Source organism: Notamacropus eugenii, chromosome 1 (genome assembly GCF_028372415.1).
Source record: "Notamacropus eugenii isolate mMacEug1 chromosome 1, mMacEug1.pri_v2, whole genome shotgun sequence".
Taxonomy (NCBI): domain Eukaryota; kingdom Metazoa; phylum Chordata; class Mammalia; order Diprotodontia; family Macropodidae; genus Notamacropus; species Notamacropus eugenii.
This window is the reverse complement of record NC_092872.1, coordinates 132,296,493-132,313,163: the sequence shown is the minus strand read 5'-3', so window position 1 is coordinate 132,313,163 and position 16,671 is coordinate 132,296,493. Positions and strand designations below refer to the sequence as shown.

The following is a 16,671-nucleotide window of genomic DNA, read 5'->3' as shown; positions in this document are numbered from 1 at the left end:
AAGTTCACACAGCTCATTTGGCAGCAAAGCTGAGTCTAGAACTGTGTTGAGTCACAAATTTAGATCTAGAAGGAATTTCCAAAGGTCATCAGGGTGAACCTCATTTTATACATGAGGAGGCACTGGGTGACAGAAGCAGGTTTTGAACTCAGGTTTTGACTTCAACTTCTGCAACTTTACCATATCACCATGAGGTCCTGATGCTCAAGAAAGTTTCCTTTCTGACCTAGACACTCAATAAATAGGGAATCTTAAATTGCTTTGGGTGCAGTGAGTGAGGATGTCCTTGTCCATCTCCCAAAGCTCCCAGTCTTCTGGGCTTTCCACCTTTGCACTCAACTCACAAGCTGTGGCCATATACCCTGAAGCCATGGTCATATATCCTACAGCCTTGGCATATCCCTGCACTCAAGAGTACATGGGAAACTCATCTATTCTCTGTCCAGGCTTTTTCAAAAGAAGTGTTTCAAAAGAGGGGTGGTGGTGGAATAAATCCTTTTGCAAAATGAGAGAATTTAGAGCAGGGATTCTTAACTTTTTTGGTGACATGAATGCTTTGGCAGGCTGGGGAGGCCTATGGATTCCTTCTTGGAACAATGTTTTTAAAGTTTTGAAATAAAATAAAATACAAAGGAAGTAAAAAACTAGTGAAAATAGGGATGTAATTTTTTTCTATCCAAGTTCATGGGCTTCCCAAAGAATTCCTAGCTAGAGGGAGTTTCAGAAGAGATTGTGGGAGCCATAGCATTCCTACCACCACCACCAAAGCAAATAGGACCTGCTTTACAAGGAGATGGGATAGATAATCACATACTCAGTGTTATTTGAATGGCCAATGACTACTATCTTTCCCTCTATCCCTACTCCTATAGCACTAGACTTTTTTCCTAATAGAAATTTATTTCTTTTTGCTGATAAATTTCTAGCTGTCAAATTTACTTCTTTTTAAGTAAAAATCCTTTACTTAAATGTAAACTTAGGAGGCATTAGAATCATAGACTCTTCAAAATCTAATAGAGTCTCTCACTCAATGCAAGAACCTTCTTTGCAATATCCTTGACAAAGATTCAAATACTTCTCATGACAGAGAACTCATTCTTGTGAAAGCCAAGACCCTCATTTTGTTGTATAACAACTCTAACTGCTATGCATAATCTAAATCTTCCTTTCTACCTCCCTGGATCATACACACCTGCCAGTCCTAATTTTTCCCTTGGAAACTATACAGAAGTCTGATCCTTCTTCCATATGACAGCTTTTCCCATCTGTTTTGATTAGTTTAATCAGATGATTTCTTCCTGATAGGTAATTAAGATCCTCTCACAGAAAAGGTGGATAGAACAGAGGAGGGGAAGAACAGGTCTCCAGGGATAGGGCAACATGAGAACATTGGGCATCTAAGAAAGCAGGATGGGGAAGGCAGAGTTGGGAGAGGGTGTGAGACAATAATGAAGGGTTCCAGCAGGTAAAAAAATCATCTTATTCCTCCCCCTTTCTCTGTGAAGGATATTCCTTCCTGGGTTGTTATACATAATTAGAGAAAGATGTGGTACCAACCACCATATCCTTAGAAAATCATCACTTACCTTTCGCAGCTTCATTTCATCCTTGACATCCTCATACCATGAGTAATGGCAGTTGGGGCATTTTTTCTTTCTCTTTTGGTGCCTGAATAAAGTCAGCCAGAGAGGGCCAATGAGAAAGACTGGAAACTGGGGTATGAAAAATAGAGGAAAGAGGAACAAGGAAGAGGAGGAAAAGGAAAGGGGAAGGGGAAGGAAGAGGGTAATGGGTAGTGACCTAAGATACTGAAGGAACTGGGTTATTTTTTTTTAAGTTAACCCCCTACACTCCCACAATTTCAGCTGTGACTGTCATGAGCAAAGAAGCTGTGGTCAGACCTGGGGCAGTTGGGGTGACCTTTGGCCCCAGGTGACTTGATCTGGGACTGTCTATGGACTCTTTGGGTATACACAAAATCAGTTTCTAGGACTTTGGTGATGAGCTCCTGAGACCCTAGGGAACCTCCTTTCTGTCTGCTTTTAATTTTCTCCTTTCGTTGCCACTTTTATTTTGCTCAATTGCTTTTAATTGTCTTGAAAACTACTTTTACCCCTTGGATATTTGAATATGGTTTAATTAAACAGGAAGTTTATTTGACTTCTCAGGCAGTGGATAATCCAATACATCAGAAGTGGAATAGGCTTGGAATAAGAAAAATAGAAGAAAGACAAGAGGACAAGACTGTCTCTAGACTTCAGAGCAGGGCGGGTATGATGGGTGAAATCTGAAATAAGTGAGGAAAGAAAGGTTCAAGCTTCTGAGCATATTGAGTTATTAAATAATGCATGCCAATTGCATAACAAGTCAGGACAAAGTCTCTTCAGCTTGGCATTGGACCTTGAATATAAAGGGATTAAGAGCATTAAGAGCAAACAGTTAACAGGCTATAAACCAGGATACACGATAAAATAATCTGATTTCTAACTGGAGGAAAGATGAGGGACTTTCCAAGTTGGGAGGGGGATGAGTGACTTTTGGGAGTCAGGAGAGTGAGCAAGTGGACTTTGAGGTATGTGAAAGAGGATGTCACTCAGTTCCCATGTAAGAAGGTGAAATTTACAGGGAAATGAAGTGTACATCTCAATGTAGAATCAGTTGTACAAGATGAAGTCAATCTGGTGGCCACAATTCCCTCACTGGCAAATCAGTCATAGATGCCCTACTCACCTGTACATGATACTCTGCAGAATGGAGGCAAAAGGGGTAATGCCAATTCCAGCCCCAATCAATACTGCATGTTCAGAAGCAAAGATCCTCCGGGTTGGAGTTCCATAGGGACCATCCAGGTAGCACTGGAGTGAGAGGAGGAAAGGGGTTGAATTTCATGCTTCTCCTGGCTCTGGTAACATTTGAACCTCTGAGCTGCTGAGCAGCCCTGACCCAGTCTCCTTTCCCCCATTCTCCTGGGCAGAAAAGGTCTTTTTGGAGAAGTCATACAATCAGAGTATTACAAAAGCTTAGATTTAGGAGAGTCCCCTTTGTCCAACCACTCACTTTAAAGAAAAAGATTCAGAGGTAGGAAGGGCTTTGTCTGTGGTAGCTAGGTCATGCAGTGGACAGGGTTCTGGGGAATTAGGAAGGGCTGAGTTCAAAGCCAGCCTCTAACAGTTGGCTGTGTGACCCTGGGCAAGTCACTTAACCTGTTTGCCTCAGTTTTCTTAACTGTAAAATGGGGATCAAAATAGCACTTACCTCTCAGGGTTTGTGAGAATGAAATGAGATAATATCTGTAAAGCACCTAGCACAGTGCCTGGTACACAGTAGGTACCATATACCACTATATAAATGTTAGTTCTTGTTAGCTACTATTAAAATGCATGACAGAACAGAGACTAAAAAATGGATTCTCTGGGTTAGGTATAGACATAGTACAGTGGAAAGCTTATTGGACTGGTTTCAAATTTGAACTCTGCCATCTACTAACTATGTAAGGTTGGGAAATTCACAATTTTCCTAGGCCTCAGTTTCCTTATCTGTAAAATGAAGGAATTGGACTGGGATGCCTCCAAACTATCATCCCATTATCCAGCAGCATGGCCTAAAGGACAGTTTCCATTTGTTATGTCAATGGGGCATGATGTCATAAGATCATGAATTTAGGGCTGAATGGAACCGTAGGAATCATCTATTCTACCCTCCTCATTTCACAGATAGGACAATGAATTTCCAGAGATGCAAATAGTCAAAGGTCACACAAATAGTCAAGTGAGTGAGGTGGAATTTGAATCTGTTCAATGACTTCAGAACCAATTATCTTGCTGTTTCACTCTGCCCCTCATTTTATAGGTGAGGAAACTGAGGCCTAGAGAGATTATTACTTGTCCAAGACCACTTCGGTTAAGTAAGTGATGAGCTCAAATTTGAACTCATGTTCTAATTCGCAACTGAATATTCCTTCCCCCAAGGGAATAAGCCTTCCAATAGAGTCACCATGGTACCTTTGGTCATCCCCATCCTGAAAAAAGAAGGACGATGTAGGTCTTCACTGGGGCACATGACTCACAACTTCTTTAAAGACTTTTCCCCAATCACCCTCTTCTCCACCATGCCCTCTTCCCTTGGAGTCTCTTACCTTGATGTTACCAAATTGATGGTTTTCATTTAATGAAGGAAAGACCTATAAGAAACAGAAAGATGGGCTGGTCCAGAGGGCCACATCAGCTGTTTTCTCTGCTCTTAGCCATCACAACCCCTTTTCTAGTACAAGGCTTGAGAGGAAGCTTGAGTAGTCCTAGTAGTATTCTTTTTAAAGATCAGATTTTTAAAGATATTTAAACATTGGACACTAGGATTACAGTGGGGTACTTCAGGAGCAATGCTTTTTCTGGAGGCTAGCAAGAACAAGAGGAAATGGATTTTTGTTGCATCATGAGTGATGTAAATTACAAACACACTCTTATCTCTGCTATAGATGGCCCACTCTTTCTGTACCCCTGCAAGATAGACAAGCTTCCCCATTCACTATCACCTGGGTATATAAACATATCATATTTATTCTTGGCTGAAGAAAGGGAGCAGTTATACCCTTCTCCACAAATGAAGGACTAAATTCTATATCTTGAGGACTTTTAAGAATATCAATTTAGCAGGAAGCTGAACCTTAGAAGTTCCTGGAGTAGAGCTCAGGGTAGAAGAATATACAGTCACAAAGGAAAGAAAAGTAATCACTTTCCACTCCTAACCTCTCTGTCTCCTTCTTCCTACCCCTTCCCCCAGCCTCCTCCAAGTTCCAAAGCCCTACACTTCTTGTATGAGACTTTTCTTCTCTCTCCTTTCCGCAGTTAATAAGGTCTTCCTCCTTTCTCTGGGGCAGTGTCTCAAACTTGTAGTTCGTCAGTTGCACAGCATTCTCCATGTCCATGGCCACTACTCCTTGAGCTGCACTAGCAGGATGAGCACTCAAGACCTGGATCTTGGATTCCTGGAAACAACAGTTTTCAGGGTAGGATGTTCCAATTTGTTTTCCTACTTAGAAAATGACCTCCTTTGGGTTGCCTTGCCTGATTGGGCATGTCCAGCTCTGGTGCCTTCTTTTTCCTTTCCCTCAATCACAAGGTGTTGTTTTATCTTATGCTATTGGGTATTTGTTCAGATGTGACTGATCAATATGGAACTGGCCTGATGGTGTTTCATGGGTCCCTCTTATCCCTGGTACAAGATTATAAACTTCCCCAGGGAGGCAGGGATAGGGTCTGGTCTCCTTTGTCTTTGTTATCTTATAAACCTATGCTTACATAAGACATGGGAAAAGAGGAACACAGATTTAGGAGTTGGAAGGGACCTTAGAGATCAATTGCCCTCTTCCCCAAACTCCTCACTTGCCAGATGAGGAAACTGAGGCCCAGAGAGGCAGAGCTGGGATTTGAACCCAGATGCTCTGATCCCAAATCTCTCATGCTTTACACTGGGCCACACTGCCTTAGGCCTCCATGTCCTTTTAGCACTCCTCTTCCATGTCCTCATGGTTTCTTTTCCTCCTCTCCTTTCTATCAGGGGCTGCTCTCAGACTCTTCACTTTCCTCTAAGGCATCAGAGTCTGGGAGTAGCTTATCTTCTCTCTCCTCAGTATTTGCCTTTTAACTGAGAATAAAGACTTAATATAAAGAGGCAAGCTTTAACCAGTGGCATTTCAGACGGCATCCCAAGGGTCTTCTGGAGGTTAATGGAATCACACATCGTAGGCAGCTATGTAAGTCTAGTCCTGTGCAGACTTCTATTGCTCAGTAAATGATATCAGCTGAGTGTAGGGGAAGTACTCATTCAGTGCCCTAGGCCAGGTTTGTGGTGAGCTAGCTCTAACCTGCTCCTTAAATTTTCAGTGTAAGCATTTATACTTGGAAATCTGCAAACACTATAAAGCAGGACTTGGTTTAATATTTTGTTGATTGTCTGGGTTTAAGAAAGTGATGTAGAAAATGTTGATAATGTAGATTAAATTTTCAAAGGGTTCATGGGTTCTATTTTTCTTTTGCCCAGAGAGCTGGTACCAACATACCTCTAGAGGGGACATGTGACTTTTGAGGAAAATTTCCATTATCCTTCAGCCACCTACCTGGGACTTCTTCTGACTCCTTCTGAGCTTCAGGCTCTGTGTCAGCCTCTTGGAACCAGAACAAATGGGACCAGAAGCCTTGAAGTATTCATACAGCCTATTTGTCCACTGTCCCTGAGATCTGATGTGTAGCCAGATGGTGCCTGGGAAGGGAATGCAATCAGTGGGGAAGGGAGGTCTTGTTAAATTTCACAGGAAAGAATAAAGGAGATAAATAAGCATCTATCAAGCACTTCCTATCTATTAGGCACTGTGATAAATGCCTTAGAAAATTTTCAGAGCCAAGATGGCAGATTAGAGAAATACTCAGCTGAGCTCTCCCAAATCTCCTTCCAAACAACTCTAAAATAATGCCTCAATTAAAATTCTGAATCAACAGAACTCACAAAAACTCAGGTGAAACAGTTCTCCAGCACAAGACAATTTAGGAGGTCATCAGAAAAATTCTGTCTCACCAGGGTGTGGTCTGTCAGGCCTAGAGCTAGAAAAGACTATGCAGCTCAGGACACTCTCAGGAAATGACTGCATCTGTGGCAGCAGCAGTTTTTGGAACCCTCAGATAATGGACAGTGAGGGGAGCAGACAACTGGTTGGAAGGAGATTTCAGGGAACCTTTTACTAGCACTGAGTTCAGGACCCTATTGTATTGCCCATATGCAGTTCTAGTTGCAATCCTAGAAACAAAAGGACTGATAGCACTTGTAGATTCAGGGGAGCAAGGACTCTGGGTGGAGAGGAGTATTTATGGTCACTCATGGGGGAGTAGGGACCCTGGTTTCAGTTCTAAGACAGAAAGGAGCACTAACAATTGAGGCAACAGGAGAGTGAGGGACCTAGTCACAGTTCCAGGGCCAGGAGGAAAGCTAGTGCTGCTGGTCACAGGGGAACAAGGTCTCTTTCTGGGTAAAACCCAGAGCACAAGACAAGAGAGCAGTGATTACACCTCTCCCTAGATAATGCTACTTTGGAAATTTCAAAAGCCAAAAGCTACCTCTGAAAAAAGCAACAAGAAAGACCTGAAGCTGAGAACAATGCCTCTGCACTCTGGGAGTAGAGCTCAATTTTAACACAAAATTAAATATTGAGAAAAAGTCTGGAGAAGTGAGCAAACAACAACAACAACAACAAAATCCTGATCACAAAAAGTTTTTCTGGTGACAGGGAAGATCAAGACATACATCCAGAAGAACACAACAATATCAAAGCAGCTACAAAAGCCTCAAAGAAAAATGTAAATTGGATACAAGAACTCCTGGAAGAGCTAAAAAAAAAAGGATTTAAAAAATCCAATAAGAGAGGTAGTAAAAAAAAAACTGGGAAAAGAAATGAGAATGATGAAGAAAGTTATGAAAAAAGAGTCAACAGTTTGGAAAGGGGGCACAAAAAACTAAAGAAAATAATACCTTAGAAAAACAAAATAAGCCAAATAGTTTTTTAAAAAGGCATAAAAATCCACTGAAGAGAACTTCATAAAAAGTGGAATTGAACAAATAGAAAAGGGTTACAAAAGCTCACTGAAGAATTAGAACTGGGTAAATAGAAGCAAATAACTACATGGAACATAAAAAAAAAAAAACACCCCATAACAACAACAATAAAACAAAATCTATAATATGGGGGAACCTCAACTTTATCTTCTCAGAACTAGACAAGTCTAACCATAAAATAAACAAGAAGGAAGTTAAGGAGATGAATAAAATTTTAGAAAAGTTAGATATGATTGATCACTGGAGAAAACTGAATGGGAATAGAAGAGTATACTTTCTTTTTAGTTATAATGGCACCATCACAAAAATTGACCATGTATTAGGGAATAAAAACCTTACAACCAAATGCAGAAAACCAAATATTAAATGTATCCTTTTAAAAGACCGTAATGAAATAAATTGTATTCAGTAAAAGGCCATGAAAACACAGATTAAAATTTTAGAAACTAAATAATCTAAATGTAAAGAATGAGTCAAAGAACAAATCACAGAAACAATCAATCATTTCATTAAAAAGAATGACAACAATGAGACAATATGCCAAAATTTATTGGATTTAGCCAAAGCAGTATTTAGGGGAAAATGTGTATCTCTAAGTGCTTACATCAATAAAACAGAAAAAGAACAGATCAATCAATTGGAGAAGACATTTTTTTTAAAAAAATTGGAAAAAGAACAAATTAAAAATCCCCAATTAAGCATCAAATTGGAAATCCTGAACATCAAGGTAGAGATTAATAAAATTGCAAGTAAGAACATTGCTAAACTAAGAAATAAAATGAGGAGTTGGTTTTCTGAAAAAAAACTCAACAACAATAAAGTAAAGTATTAGTCAATTTTCTTTTTTGAAAGAAAACCAAATTGCCAGTATCTAAAATGAAAAGGGTGAATGTGTCACCAATGAAGATGAAATCAAAGCAGTTATTATTGACCCAAAAAAAAGTTTAAACTCAGAAATGCATATAATTTATGTAAAGCATTATATAATATCAACCCAAATTTTATAAGAAAGTACTATAAATACCCTGTAAAAGAAAAAGAAAAAAAAATCACATTTCTCTGGTATGCAAGAAAGGCCAAAAAATTTTGCATGGACTTTCCACATCATGAGGGTACTGTACCCCTAATCCATGTGATGTGGAAGGGATAATTGTATCACTTCTCACTGCACTGAGGTGGGGGTAGGGAGTACTAAGGGAGTGAGGTGATGCTAGTCAGACTACCATAGACTATAGAAATGACGCCTGGTACTAAATGTTGAGTTATATGATTATTCATTCCTTCTCACACGCATGCATTATTCCTCAATCCACTTTTATTTAGTACCATTTAGGTTGAAGTCACTGTTCTAGTAAGGAGTAAATTGGTCTCTGACATCTCTTAAAAAAGGACAGTTGAACTTCCAGCAACTTGAGAAATAATATGACATTGTAGATAATAATAATGATGGTGTTGATCATGATAACTAGTATTTATATAACACTTTCAGGTTTATAAATCACCTTACACAATGATAATAATAACTAGAATTTACATAGTGTCTACTAAGTGATAGGCACTATGCCAAATACTTTATAAATATTATCTCATTGATCCTCACAACAAATCTAGGAGGTAGGTGCTATTATTATCATTGTTGAGGAAACTGAGGCAAAATATGTTAAGTGACTTGTCCAGAGTCAAACAGCTAGTAAGTGTCTGAGGCTAGATTTGAAATCAGGTCTTCTTGACTTGAGGCTCTGTGATATATCCACTGCACCACCTACCTGACTCTATATATTGTCTTGGTTCACCCTTCCCACAGTCCTGTCATATGGATACTATTATTATCCTTGTTTGAGATGAAACCAAAGATCCCAACTATTGGGGCAAGAATTCACTATTTGACAAAAATTCCTGGAAAATAGCCTAGCAGAAGCCACACTGCATACCAAGTAAGGTAAGATGGGTACACGATATAGACAAAAAGGGTAAAATCATGAGTAAATTAGTGGAGCATAGAAGAAATTACCTGTCAGATCTATGAATAGGGGATGAGTTCATGACCACACAAGAATCAGAGAGGTACACAGGAGATAAAATGAATAATTTTGATTACATAAAATTAAAAAGTTTACACACAAACAAAACAAATGAAGCTAAAATTAGGGGAAAAAAATCTAGAAAACTGAAGAAAGCCTTTGCAGCAATTTTCCCTGATAAAAGTCTGAGTTCTCAAAGATGTAGGTAAATGAATGAAATTTATAAGAATAGAACAGTTCCCCAACTGATAAATGGTCGAGGGATATGAACAGGTAGTTTTCAGAGGAAGAAATAAAAGCTATTAATAGTCATATAAAAATGCTCTAAGTCATTAATAATTACGGAAACAAAAATTAAAATACCTCTGAGGTACTCTCACACTCACAAGATTTGCTAAGATGAAGAAAAGGAAAACTACAAATGGAGAAGGCAGGTGCAAAAATAGATATACTAATGCACTATTGGTGGAGTTGTGAACTAGTCCAATCTGGAAAGCAATTTGGAACTATGCACAAAAATCTACTAAGCTGTTAAGGGTTAATCTATTAACCCTTTACCCCTGTAATACTGTCTGTTCCCTAAAGAAATCAAAGGAAAAGAGTCCATGTACAAAAAAATATATAGTAGCTCTTTCTGTGGTGGCAAAAATTGGAAAATGGAGAGATGCCCATCAATTGGGGAATGGCAGAAAAAATTATGTTATATAAATATGATGGAATTACTATTGTGCTGTATGAAATGATATGGTTTCAGAAATACCTGGGAAAACTTGTATGAAATGATGCAAAGTTAATTGAATAGAACTTGGAGAACAATCTACACAGTAACCAAAAGATTATAAAGATGTTCCATTATGAAAGGCTTGGTAATTGATCAACCCAATGACCCACCACTATTCCAAAGGACTCATAATAAAATCAAATTTTAAAAAACCATCATCCTTTTTAATGTATGAAAAAAACTGAGGCTGAGAGCTATTAGATGATTTATGCAACTAGTTTAGAGTATGACGCAGGTTTTGAACTCACGTCTTCCTGACTTCAGATCTAGTGTTTTTTTGCCTTGCCTGGGCAAGTTACTTAACATCCCTCAGCCTGCTTTTGCCCCTATAAAATGGAGATAATAAGAGCTCCCACCTCACAAGGCTGTTATGGAAAATGAGTGAGATGATATACAAAAAGTACTTTGAAAATCTTAAAGCACTACATTCATATTAGACATCGTCATCTTCATCATTCCAGGCTCCAGCACCAGCAGGAGTGGGATGAAGGTATTCAGATGGGAAACCAAGGAGAAGTAGAGAAAAGGGAAAGGGAGTTATCCTAGTAATTCACTCAGATTGTCTTCTGTTACCCACTTCACAGGATTGTTGGGAGAAAAAGTGTTGTCTTTTTTTTTTTTTTAATAATTAAATTTATTTATTTAACTTTTAACATACATTTTCACAAAATTTTGGGTTACAAATTTTCTCCCCTTTTATCCCCTCCCCCCCCAAACACCAAGCATTCTAATTGCCCCTGTGACCAATCTGCTCTCTCTTCTATCAGCCCTCTCTGCCCTTGTCTCCGTCTTCTCTTTTGTCCTGTAGGGCCAGATAGCTTTCTTTACCCCTTTACCTGTATTTCTTATTTCCTAGTGGTAAGAACATTACAGTTGATCCTAACACTTTGAGTTCCAACTTCTTTACCTCCCTCCCTCTCCACCCCTTCCCTTTGGAAGGCAAGCAATTCAATATAGGCCAAATCTGTGTAGTTTTGCAAATGACTTCCATAGTAGTTGTGTTGTATAGGACTAACTATATTTCCCTCCATCCTATCCTGTCCCCCATTACTTCTATTCTTTTTTGATCCTATCCCTCCCCATGAGTGTCGACCTCGAATTGCATTCTCCTCCCCATGCCCTCCCTTCTATCATCCCCCCCACCCTGCTTGTCCCCTTATCCCCCACTTTCCTGTATTGTGAGATAGGTTTTCCTACCAGAATGAGTGTGCATTTTATTCTTTCCTTTAGTGGAATGTGATGAGAGTAGACTTCATGTTTTTCTCTCACTTCCCCTCTTTATCCCTCTACTAATGAGTCTTTTGCTTGCTTCTTTTATGAGAGATAATTTGCCCCATTCAATTTCTCCCTTTCTCCTCCCAATATATTTCTCTCTCACTGCTTGATTTCATTTTTTTTTTTAAGATATGATCCCATCCTCTTCAATTCACTCTGTGCACTCTGTCTCTATGTATGTGTGCGTGTGTGCATGTGTGTGTGTGTAATCCCACCCAGTACCCAGATACTGAAATGTTTCAAGAGTTACAAATATTGTCTTTCCATGTAGGAATGTAAACAGTTCAGCTTTAGTAAGTCCTTTATGACTTCTCTTTGCTGTTCACCTTTTCATGGTTCTCTTCATTCTTGTGTTTGAAAGTCAAATTTTCCTTTCAGCTCTGGTCTTTTCATCAAGAATGCTTGAAAATCCCCTATTTCATTGAAAGACCATTTTTTCCCCTGAAGTATTATACTCAGTTTTGCTGGGTAGGTGATTCTTGGTTTTAGTCCTAGTTCCTTTGACTTCTGGAATATCCTATTCCATGCCCTTCGATCCCTTAATGTGGAGGCTGCTAGATCTTGTGTTATCCTGATTGTATTTCCACAATACTTGAATTGTTTCTTTCTAGCTGCTTGCAATATTTTCTCCTTGACCTGGGAACTCTGGAACTTAGCCACAATGTTCCTAGGAGTTTCTCTTTTTGGATCTCTTTCAGGCGGTGTTCTGTGGATTCCTTGAATATTTATTTTGCCCTCTGGTTCTAGAATCTCAGGGCAGTTTTCCTTGATAATTTCATGGAAGATGATGTCTAGGCTCTTCTTTTGATCATGGCTTTCAGGTAGTCCCAAAATTTTTTAATTGTCTCTCCTGAATCTATTTTCCAGGTCAGTTGTTTTTCCAATGAGATATTTCACATTATCTTCCATTTTTCCATTCTTTTGGTTTTGTATTGTGATATCATGCTTTCTCACAAAGTCCTTAGCCTCCATCTGTGCCATTCTAGTTTTGAAAGAACTATTTTCTTCAGTGAGCTTTTGAATCTCCTTTTCCATTTGGCTAATTCTGCTTTTGAAAGCATTCTTCTCCTCATTGGCTTTTTGAACCTCTTTTGCCAATTGAGTTAGGCTAGTTTTCAAGGTGTTAATTTCTTCAACATTTTTTTGGGTCTCCTTTAGCAGGGAGCTGATCTGCTTTTCATGCTTTTCTTTCATCTCTCTCATTTCTCTTCCCAGTTTTTCCTCCACCTCTCTAACTTGATTTTCAAAATTCTTTTTGAGCTCTTCCATGGCCTGAGCCCATTGGGTGGGCTGGGACACAGAAGCCTTGATTTCTGTGTCTTTGCCTGATGGTAAGCATTGTTCTTCCTCATCAGAAAGGAAGGGAGGAAATGCCTGTTCGCCAAGAAAGTAACCTTCTGTGGTCTTATTTCTTTTCCCTTTTCTGGGCATTTTCCCAGCCAGTGACTTGACCTCTGAATATTCTCCTCACACCCACCTTGCCTCCTGATCCTCCCAGCCAGTGTTTGGGGTCTGAGATTCAAATGCTGCTTCCAGCCTTAGGGCTTTTGGCGGGGGCAGGGCTGCTATTCAGTGTGAGATTAAGATCAGGTGGTCAGGTCAGGGCAGGGCTGCCTCTCAGGCTCAGTTCCCTCAGGGGGTTTATGCACAGACCTTCCTCAATGGATCCAGGCTCTCGCCTGCTTGGAGAGCCCCTGTCTGCAGCTGCCTCTCAGCTTCTACCTCCCGGGGGGGGCCCAAATCATGGGGGCACCCCACTCCCCCTTCGACCCGCCAAAGAGACTCTCTCACCGACCCCCGTCACCTGTGGGTGGAGGTACTTGTGCGGCCGCTGGAGATCCCGTCCCTGAAGCCTGCTCGGATCTGTATCTCTCGGTGCTGTGGCCGCAGCAGGGCTGCACTCAGCTCCCACTCTCGGCGCCCAGTCCGCAGCATGAAGGACCCCCCGCGAGAGGTTTGCAGGTCTCTCCGGAACAGAAATCTCCCTCGCTCCAATATTCCGTGGCCTCTGGGTGCAGAATTCGCCGTGAGTTACTCCCCTGTAGCCATTCTATGGGTTGTGGGTTCGGAGCTATGTGTATGTGCGTCTTTCTACTCCGCCATCTGGGCTCCGCCTCTCGTCTTTTTTTAAGTCATAAAGTGCTATTGAAAAACAAATGGTTGTCACTGAGGTCCTCCTCTAGTGTCTTATCAGGATTGGAAGGTGACCTTGCCTTATCCGAGGTTACGCTAATGGGTCATAAGCTTTGGCAGGTTCTACCAGGCTACAAACTGTAGCTTGTAGTACAAGCTACAGATAGAATGAATGTCTTTTGTCCAAGAACAACCACCAAAAGCCTAACAATTAGCTAGTGAAATTTTTCAGTTAAAGCACATCACAAGAACATCCTAGTAAGATTGGGGGGCTGATGATCTGTGTTACTGAAGGGAGGACCAAATTCCAATCAAGTCATGGATTCTTGAAATAGTGAAGTATGAAGAATAAATCCAAGGGGTCTCTGGACATTATTCATTTTTAGGAATAGGGAAGTGATATGTCATCTCACTGTACTCTACCCCCATCAGACCTCCTCAGGAGGACCATCATCAGTTTAGGGTCTCACCAAAGACATAGATAAGCTGGAGAGCATCCAAAGGAGGGGAGCTATATTGGCTGAGAGTCTTGATATCCTGCCACTTTTGGATGAGTTGAATGAACTGGGCATGTTTAACCTGGAGAAGACTCAGGTAGGATATAACTGTCTTCAAATGTTAGACATTGGAGAAATTAAACTTCTTCTGTCTGGCCCCACAAGAGTAATGGGTAGAAGTGGCAAAGAAGCCAAAGATGGCTTGATGACAGGAAAATACTTCCTTAACAATTAGAGCTATCCCAAAGTGCACAGGGACAGCTAGTTAGTGCAGTGGAGAGAGTGCCAGACCTGGAGTCAGGAAGATTCATCTTCCTGAGTTCAAATCTGCCTCAGACACTTACTAGCTGTGTGACCCTGGGCAAGTCACTTAACCCTGTTTGCCTCAGTGTCCTCATCTATAAAAATAGGGACATATTGGAGAAGGAAATGGCAAACTGTTCTAGCATGTTTGCCAAAAAAACCCCCATGGAGTCACATAGGGTTGGACATGGTTGGATGACTGAATGACAACAAGCATTCATTAAGTGCTCACTGTATTCCAGGGGTGGGAATCCTGCAGCCTTGAGGCCACATGTGGCCTTCTAGGTCCTTGGGTACAGTCTTTTGACTGAGACCAAGTTTCACAGAACAAATCCTTTTAGTAAGTGGATTTCTTCTGTGGAGTTTGGATTCAGTCAAAAGGACTAGACACTGCCCTAAGTGCTAAGAGGTCATTTGCAATTTAAATGGTGTTTAATGAACAATGACTCTGGAGTCAGAGAAACTAGGTGCAAATCCCACCTCTGACGTTATCTTTGTGACATTAGTCAAGCCCTCCGTGGACCTCATCTTCCTAATTTATAAATGAAGAGATTGGACAAGATGGCTTCAGAGGTCCCTTTTAGTTCAAGGTATGTGATACCTATGATCCCAAATCTAGGATTCTATGAGAACTACCACATGTTTCAAGTCAAAGGACTGAAGCTCCAATTTCAAACACCACTCAGTGGATAGGAGAGATATTTGGGGAGCAGAGAGTCCTTCCCAGAGTCCCTGAAATCACTGGTTCTGCCTACAGTAAGGTGGTTTTGGTCTTGTTGGAACAAGGGTCAGGGTTAGGGTTAGGGTTAGAGATGGCCAGCCTGAAGAAGAATGATGGGAGATAAGGGGAGAGTGGTCATCGTGAGAAAGAGCCTTACGTTCCACAGACAGTGGCAATTAAGAAGGAAGAAAGCCTTTTGGTTTCACAACTTCCCCTAAGCAGGGTGAGCAGGACTGTATTAGGAGAATGATCACACTGATGCTTTGAGATAAAAATTTGGTGTGCACCGTCTTAGCCTTGCAGGTGACAGGCTGGTCAAATGTCCCTTCCTACCTTCCTGCTCCGGAGCACTGCTGATGGTGAAAGGGTGCCATTCATACTTGGCAATAGCTGGGATGTTCAAGTACACGTAGTCTCCAGGCTTGTAGTGGAAAAAAGGGGGCCGACTGATCACGAGGTGAGTAACCTGAGATTAGAGGAAACAAATCAGGTCAGACAAGCATTCTACAAAAGTAACGGAGCTTTCTAATAGTGAAAGTATAGAGGATGTCCTAGCTGAAGATTTGGGGGATGTTAGAGACCATCAAGTCTAATCCTTTCATTTTACAGTTGAGGAAACTGAGAAAAACAAAGGTTAAGTGACTTGCCAAGGGTCCATAGCTAGTAAGTGTCAAATGTCAGATTTGAACTCAGGTCTTCCTGACTTCAGATCTAGGGCATTATCCCTTGTGTGCTATGTTAGTCTATTAACTGGGAGAAAGCAAATGCATGGAGCTAGGACATTAAGGGGTCATGGTGGAAACTGAAGTGGGGCATGGTAAGGAAGAACATCATTTCACTTCTTTTCAGGAAGAATTTGAAACCATTTCAGTAACACATACGTCCCTTATGAAGCCTACCCTAACTACCATAGCCTACACTGATGTCTCTTTTCTTAGATAGGAGCATGGTGAAGTGGATAGTGTTGGACCTGGCATCAGAAAAACTTGGATCCAAATCCTGCCCTGGACAGTCAACAAGTATACATGAAATGCCTACTATGTGCCCCCAGACCTTTCTACCTATGTGACTCTGGGCAAGTCCCTGAAATCTCAGAGTCTCAGTTCCTTCATCTATAAAATGGGGTAATAACAACAGCTACCTTGTCAGGTTGTTGTGAGGACAAGAGGTGATAATGTATTATAACAAACTTCACAAATGCTATAGAGGTCTATGAATGTGAGCTATGCACATTGTAAGAACTCCTGTATCATTTGTACTTTGTGCCTTATAGTCAAAGACTTAATTATGTAATGATTGGTATCTTTCTCTTATTTATAGAATGATTAGATCATAGAT

The 16,671-nt window shown here is 40.6% G+C and overlaps 1 protein-coding gene across 2 annotated transcripts in view; it reads right to left on the bottom strand.

Annotated features, from left to right (window-relative positions):
* Window positions 1-16,671, bottom strand: part of NOX5 (NADPH oxidase 5) — a 48,618-nt gene that overhangs the window by 5,606 nt on the left and 26,341 nt on the right. Inside the window, exons 9-14 of one of the 2 annotated variants that reach the window (XM_072615183.1) lie at window positions 15,667-15,799; window positions 6,116-6,258; window positions 4,805-4,984; window positions 4,136-4,180; window positions 2,731-2,855; window positions 1,587-1,668 (exon numbers count right to left, since the gene is read on the bottom strand). In XM_072615183.1, the coding sequence (XP_072471284.1) occupies window positions 1,587-1,668; window positions 2,731-2,855; window positions 4,136-4,180; window positions 4,805-4,984; window positions 6,116-6,258; window positions 15,667-15,799 (708 nt within the window). The remainder of the gene's footprint in view (window positions 1-1,586; window positions 1,669-2,730; window positions 2,856-4,135; window positions 4,181-4,804; window positions 4,985-6,115; window positions 6,259-15,666; window positions 15,800-16,671) is intronic. The other variant, XM_072615190.1, reaches the window with a different exon arrangement.